The following is a 6,275-nucleotide window of genomic DNA, read 5'->3' as shown; positions in this document are numbered from 1 at the left end:
TAGGGTGCTTGGTATAAATGAATGGCAGAACACAGGATTTCAGTATGATGTTATCAGCTGTTTGAATTTGTTGGATCGCTGTGATCAACCGCTGACTGTATTAAAAGATATTAGAAGTGTACTGGAGCCAACTAGAGGCAGAGTCATTCTAGCATTAGTTCTGCCATTTCACCCATATGTGGAAAATGGTAAGTACACAGATTAGTAGCTATTTAGTGAGGTAAAGAAAACATTTGTAGGTTATAGAATCCCAAATTAAATGTTTAATAAATAATTGGCGTGTTTGTATTTGATTTTTACAAATAACCTGTACGGTGCATGTTCATAAGCATGAAAACATAGGTAAATAGGCCACATGATGTAAGCTGTTTTCTTAATTCCCCAACATATGTTGTTGGCACCAACAAAAAGCTCAAATATTGAAGTCACATATCCTGTTCTGCAGGTTGCCACGTTTGAGCTGTGTTGGAGCAACACGGGAAAACTGAACTCTGGTTAGGGCACTCTGCTGCTGTCATATAGGTAACCCCAGTTGTCTCTAGTGAGCAGTTGAGCAAAGCCATCAGAACTGTCTGTAATGGTGAATAGAGAAGTTCAGGTTAAACTGTTTCACGTGTTCCAGATGAACCCCACCTAGAAATTCATAGGGACATAAGGGTCACTTTCCAACATGAGCTCTCAAAGTAAAATATAGACCCCTACTACTACAAAGTATCAACTGCTATTTATATTATATAGTAACTTTAAAAAAAAAAAAGTAAAATTCAGTGCCAGAACTTCATTATTTCCCCTAGTTGCATTTTAAAGAAATACATGAGAGATCTTCAGGTGAATCTGTCCTTATGACTAAACTTCAAAATTATGTGCCTATGATTGTGAATTCAGGTTGAGGCACCCTAAAGATGGTGAAGGCTGGTGTTCATCAATCATCGTTTGGACATTGGTTCTTCTTGAGTATTAAGACTGCTCTGTGGAAGAGCATGTGTGCCCAGAAAGAGCATAACTAATAACCTGAACATTCTAACAATCACAAATGCATCAAACTTAATCTCTTTTGCTATTTTTATATGCCAGTGGTATTTTGGTGGGAGGAGAGGAGGAAAAAAAAGTTTTAAGTATAAAAAATAATGCCATCACATGAAGAATTGCCTGAAGTATAGTATTTGAGCACAGAATTTTGTAACTATTCTGAAAAGTACTTTGTCTTAAATCAGATGGGGTGGCTGACTTACACATCTGTATGGTATTTAAAACATATTTGGTTACAGCTTATTGTTCTTACAATGTGGAACACTATGGCTTCCTCTTTTAAAAATTATTTAAAATTCCAAATAACAGCAGTGTCTTTCTAGTGTTTCATTGACATATTAGAAGCAGAGATTGAGACATTATTTGGGTGGCTTTTTTTGTTTGTGTGCCTTCAAAACTACATGCCATTGTGTTTTGCAATCGCTGTTGCACCCGGCATCTACGTGTTTTTGGGTAACCACATGACAGGCCACATGCAACTTCCTGGCTTAGCAGGAGGTAGATAAGTTAAGGAAGAAACTACTCTAAGTCTGATTATATCCTTCATTCATGTCCCACAGTATGCTGAGAGGAGAAGAGAGTGCTAAATTTATAAATCCCAGGGGACTGGAAACCTGTTCCATGATTGTTAAACTCAGTCATTCCTACTTGTTGAAATTTGAAATCTGTTGTAAAAGAATCTGTAAATCTGTCTTGTAAACCAAAGTCATGCTTTTGTTTGTGGTGGGGACTTGTAGCAGATTAGTCACTTTGCTTAAGGCAGTTTTGTTTCCTTAATAGGTTCTGAAACTTAAAAACATACTCAGTTTTTCTGTTTACCACTATCATGGATATGAGCCCACGTAACTTCAGACAGTGCAAGTTAGCGCACACAGAAGTTACTGTCATTCCACTGAAGCTTTCCCACTTAAGATCTATTTAATAGAAATAGGATCTATTGTCTAGAAAGAGACAATGAACTGCTAGACTGTCTTGATGATGTACAAATGATTTTAGAATTTCATTATTTTCATTCAGCTATTCTACAAGATGATACATTTTTTAAAATGTTAGATATGTACATATGCTTTATATTTAACAAAAAAATATATACTTGGAACGTTCAAAGAAGAGAACATTTCATGGCTCGAGTAACTTCTAGCAGGTTGGACCCACCTAGAGAAGCTTTTCAATTTTTGGGAGGGGGAACAAATGGAGAATAGATGAGGCAGGTAATGTGTTTGATCAGTGTATAGATCAGTTTGTAGAAAGGGAGAAATTATTTTAATATTTAGGTTATTACACGTAATGTAATGGGAGAGTAATTGTGGAAACTGTCTATGTGAATAATATAAAACTTGCTTTAAGAGAACAAAGCAAAGTGGAGGAGGAGGTAAAATACATTTCTGTGCTTACTGTTTCTGGAATTACAGTGACACCTAGAGTCCAAAGTAGCTTAATCATAAATTCTTTCTGAGGCTTTTTGGAGTTTTATTTTCAATATTCAGAACAACAAGTAATGTTCTTATTGCACATGTCTAAATTTGGCAAGTAAGCTGGATAAATCAGAAGGTATTGGACTAGTCACATAAGAACATGTATTATTTTGACTTTATATTTTTAATAGATATCCCATAGGGTCAGTTAAAAATCCTTTGTATTTCCTAATATAGACATCATAAAGGCATTATCAGATAATATATGACTAGACTGGTTTAAGTTTCTCTAAAGTAAAAATGTCTGAGGCAACATACTTCAGAAGTAGTAAACACTAGCAGCCTGGGATTGTGAAATTGTCTTGTTGAACACATTAATGTGCTTGTGATTGATTGACAGGGATAAGAAGTCAAAGATGTGTTTTCCATCTTCCTGAAATACTGGGTATGAAATTGAGCTGGAAACACAGTACTGTGCTAGATGGACTCTTGCTTTGTCTTAGTTGTCAGTTCTCATCTCACTTAAGTGAGAAATGCAGTTAATTTGTTAAGCAAAGCCTTGCTTTATTTAAAGGATGATAAATGTTGCAGCTGTTCTTTAGTAAGGACAATGCCTGATAGTAACAGGTCTCTTGTAAAAGTACAGATTTGATAGATTGGCTAGGTAGTAACTGCCAAAAATAAAATAGGTACTTAAAAAAAGAGTGTACTACCTTTGCTAGGTAATATTATACTTCTGTGATCATGCTCGTGTCTGTGTTGAACAGACATGTAAAGGCAATATTTGGTATTCCAGGTAATCTTGACTTTGGAGGGTAGGACTGGAAGGTGGGGGTTGTCTGTCTAGCAAGTGAATTTAATACTGCAGGAGCAACCTTCTCACTAGAGCCACTGCTTTCCTTTTCTAAATAGTCTACAAAGAAGCTCCCATCCCAAATGAGCTTTACCATGATAGTACATGCATTTATATTTTCTGTTTTTCCTGCTTACCTGTCTACAGAATACATAGGTTTTGCTCTGTTTGAGCTGTTGTTAAAACTCAGTAATTGTTGATCTGTGTATCTGTTACATTGATAACTATTGTATTAACATGACTAAAACCAGAATTTCACCTGTGAAACGAGTTTATTTTCTGTTGCTGTCAATTATCATACATCTTTTACAAATGCTCAATTCATGTAAAAGGAATACATGTAAATTTATGTAAAAAGAAAAAAAAAGACACATGATTAAATCTAAACTGAAAAAGAAAACTTTTATGAAGCATTAGCAGTCATCTTATGAAAGATGAAGTCTTTTCCCACAGTTCTTATTCTTGCAGAATTGAAAATGGATGTAATATATAACACAGATGTTAATATACAGTGTACTTGGTTTTGGTGATTTGTTTAGAGAATATTCTTGAAGAATACGGCCCTGCAAGGTTTTGTCCTCTCTTTTTAAAGCAAAGGAGGTCTGTGAAGGAGCTTAACTTCTTCATCTGCCCCTTTGCTTGCATGAGAAATACCACACAAATCTGAACTGCTGCACGTGCTCATCTGTTCTGGTAAACAGTGTCGTCTTCCAAATCATCCTAGGGAAAAAATGTAGAATTACTTCATTACTGATGTGAACTTTTTTAAATTTTTATTTATTTATTTATTTATTGTAAAGACAAAATTTCCTTTTTGGGGCAAACTCCATCCCTTTACTATTTCAGTAAACTCCTTTTTCCCACTTCTCCAGTTGCTTTTGTCCATGTACCATCTACAGGATCCAAAATATATTTCTTTCCTCTTGGCTTTTCCTAATCTCCAGGGAGCACAGAAGCAGTAAAACATAGAATCAATCATAGAATCATAGAATGGTTTGGATTGGAAGGGACCTTAAAGATCATCCAGTTCCAACCCCCCTGCCATCAGCAGGGACACCTTCCACTAGACCAGGTTGCTCAAAGCCTCATCCAGCCTGGCCTTGAACACCTCCAGGGGGGGGCAGCCACAACTTCCTTGGGCAACCTGTTCCAGTGTCTGACCACCTTCACAGTGAAGAACTTCTTCCTAATATCTAATCTAAACCTCCCCTCTTCCAGTTTAAACCCATTTCCCCTTGTTTTGTCATTAGTTGCCCTTATGAAAAGTCCCTCCCCAGCTTTCTTGTAGGCCCCCCATACCCCTTATTTTCACTGTGTTCATATCTGATGCTCATACCAAGGACCAGGTAATGTCATCAGGGACTTGAAGTCTTTAAATGGGGTAATTACAGAGGAAAACAACTGGAGCTGTATGAAAATAAATGAAGTAAAGATGTATAGAGGAGAAGTGTTTGGCTTTGTTCTGTGTTTCTTTTGTTTTCTCCTCGCATCTCTGAAGTGGTGCGGTCCGTGCTCAGAATAGGAAGGAATTTATACTGTTTCTCAAGAGAAGCAACTTTTTTTAGCAGGATTTTGAAGCCATTTATTTGCTTGCAAATATATGTGACTTCTAAAGTTGATTTTTTGTAACTTACATGGTATTTGCAAAATTATTGTTATATGGTCATATAAGACTTATTGGCATAAATTTGAAGTGATTAAATAATTTGTGTGGCTTTACCCAGTGATGTTGAGTATTTAGTTTAGGCTCTGGAAGTTGAAGGAGGGGGAAATATGTGCAAGAATGTTGTAGGGCTGTTATAACAGTTTTGTTACATTTTTGTCACCTAGATAACCTGGGCTAAGGGAGCGAGAGGGACTAGAATATAAATGAACTCTTATTAGCTCTATGTGCTTTACTGAACAGTCCAGAACCACTTGTTGAGACCTCTTCTTGGCAAAATACAAATTTATGGCAGCTTCATTTTTAAATGTACATACATACATACATTTATTTTATAAGGTATATACTATCATATATTTATATAACTGTATATGTATGGTCATTTAGAACACTTTATAATGTAATTGACTATTGTGCTGAGTACTTTTTTTTAGACCTTTATCAACTTTGAAAAAGAAGAGTCTATTTCCAGAGGAAATAGAAATGGTGTACTCTTAAAAACTGTCATTTCCTCTTTTTTCGCATAAATTTCAGTATTGGTGGGTAGATACTTACAGGCTGCCAGCTGTGGTCAGCATACCTCTGCTTTTGAAGTTCCTGGGCAATTGCTTGAAAAATCTTTCGTCCGCTACTGATTTTCTGCAAATTATTCAAAATATTTTAGGTCAGTACTACATTTGAAGTTGGGAGGAAATATATCTTTTTCTACCTTTTATAATTCTGATTTTTTTTCCCTGTATATGTCTTTGAGAATGTTACTAAATAACATTTTATGAACATACAGTTTGGCAGGCAGAAGGGTTTTAAATTACATTGATATTACATCTTTTAGGATATATATTTTCTTTTCTATATTGCTTCTGATTTTTATTCAAGGATACATGGTGGTAGAGGTTCTTAATAACTTGTTTTAATAGTGTATTTAGGTAAGCCCTAATGTATTTTAAACAAACAAAAAATTAATAGCAAAACCTGGTATTTTCAGAAGTTCAAGAAAAATTTGCTTAAAACCTAAAGGAAGCTGTGTATTAGAGATGGCCTTTACACAGATTGCCTTTATCCTATACCTGATGCATTAAATATAAATTAATTAACTAATCAGTTAAAATTAGTTAAATGTGAAATCATTAACTAGTTCTGTACAAGTCTGAAGCGAAGCCTTAACAGCTCTGAATGTCTTTTTAACTGAATCATCAATCAGTCACAAAATTGATGCCCGATATACTTAAAAGAGACAGAAAACCCCCCTCTGAATCACAGAGAAAGCAAACGAAGTGGTAACATACACAGTTCTCTGTTCTTTGGTCTTCATTCC

The 6,275-nt window shown here is 35.4% G+C and overlaps 2 protein-coding genes across 2 annotated transcripts in view; one reads left to right on the top strand and one right to left on the bottom strand.

Moving 5' to 3' along the window:
- The window catches only part of METTL9 (methyltransferase 9, His-X-His N1(pi)-histidine), a gene marked incomplete at its 5' end in the record, with an annotated part of 15,912 nt that overhangs the window by 3,777 nt on the left and 5,860 nt on the right, over positions 1-6,275 (top strand). The window contains one exon of the mRNA XM_029085661.1: positions 4-188. Within this exon, the coding sequence (XP_028941494.1) occupies positions 4-188 (185 nt within the window). The remainder of the gene's footprint in view (positions 1-3; positions 189-6,275) is intronic.
- The window catches only part of IGSF6 (immunoglobulin superfamily member 6), a 6,594-nt gene continuing 4,297 nt past the window's right edge, over positions 3,979-6,275 (bottom strand). Inside the window, exons 4-6 of the mRNA XM_010170838.1 lie at positions 6,247-6,275; positions 5,516-5,599; positions 3,979-4,017 (exon numbers count right to left, since the gene is read on the bottom strand). The exon at positions 6,247-6,275 is cut by the window's right edge and continues 46 nt beyond it. Of these exons, the coding sequence (XP_010169140.1) occupies positions 3,979-4,017; positions 5,516-5,599; positions 6,247-6,275 (152 nt within the window). The remainder of the gene's footprint in view (positions 4,018-5,515; positions 5,600-6,246) is intronic.

This window comes from Antrostomus carolinensis, unplaced genomic scaffold, assembly GCF_000700745.2.
Source record: "Antrostomus carolinensis isolate BGI_N321 unplaced genomic scaffold, ASM70074v2 scaffold19426, whole genome shotgun sequence".
Classification (NCBI taxonomy): Eukaryota; Metazoa; Chordata; class Aves; order Caprimulgiformes; family Caprimulgidae; genus Antrostomus; species Antrostomus carolinensis.
Note: the sequence above shows the minus strand (reverse complement) of the source record. Positions and strands in the feature narration are given on the sequence as shown.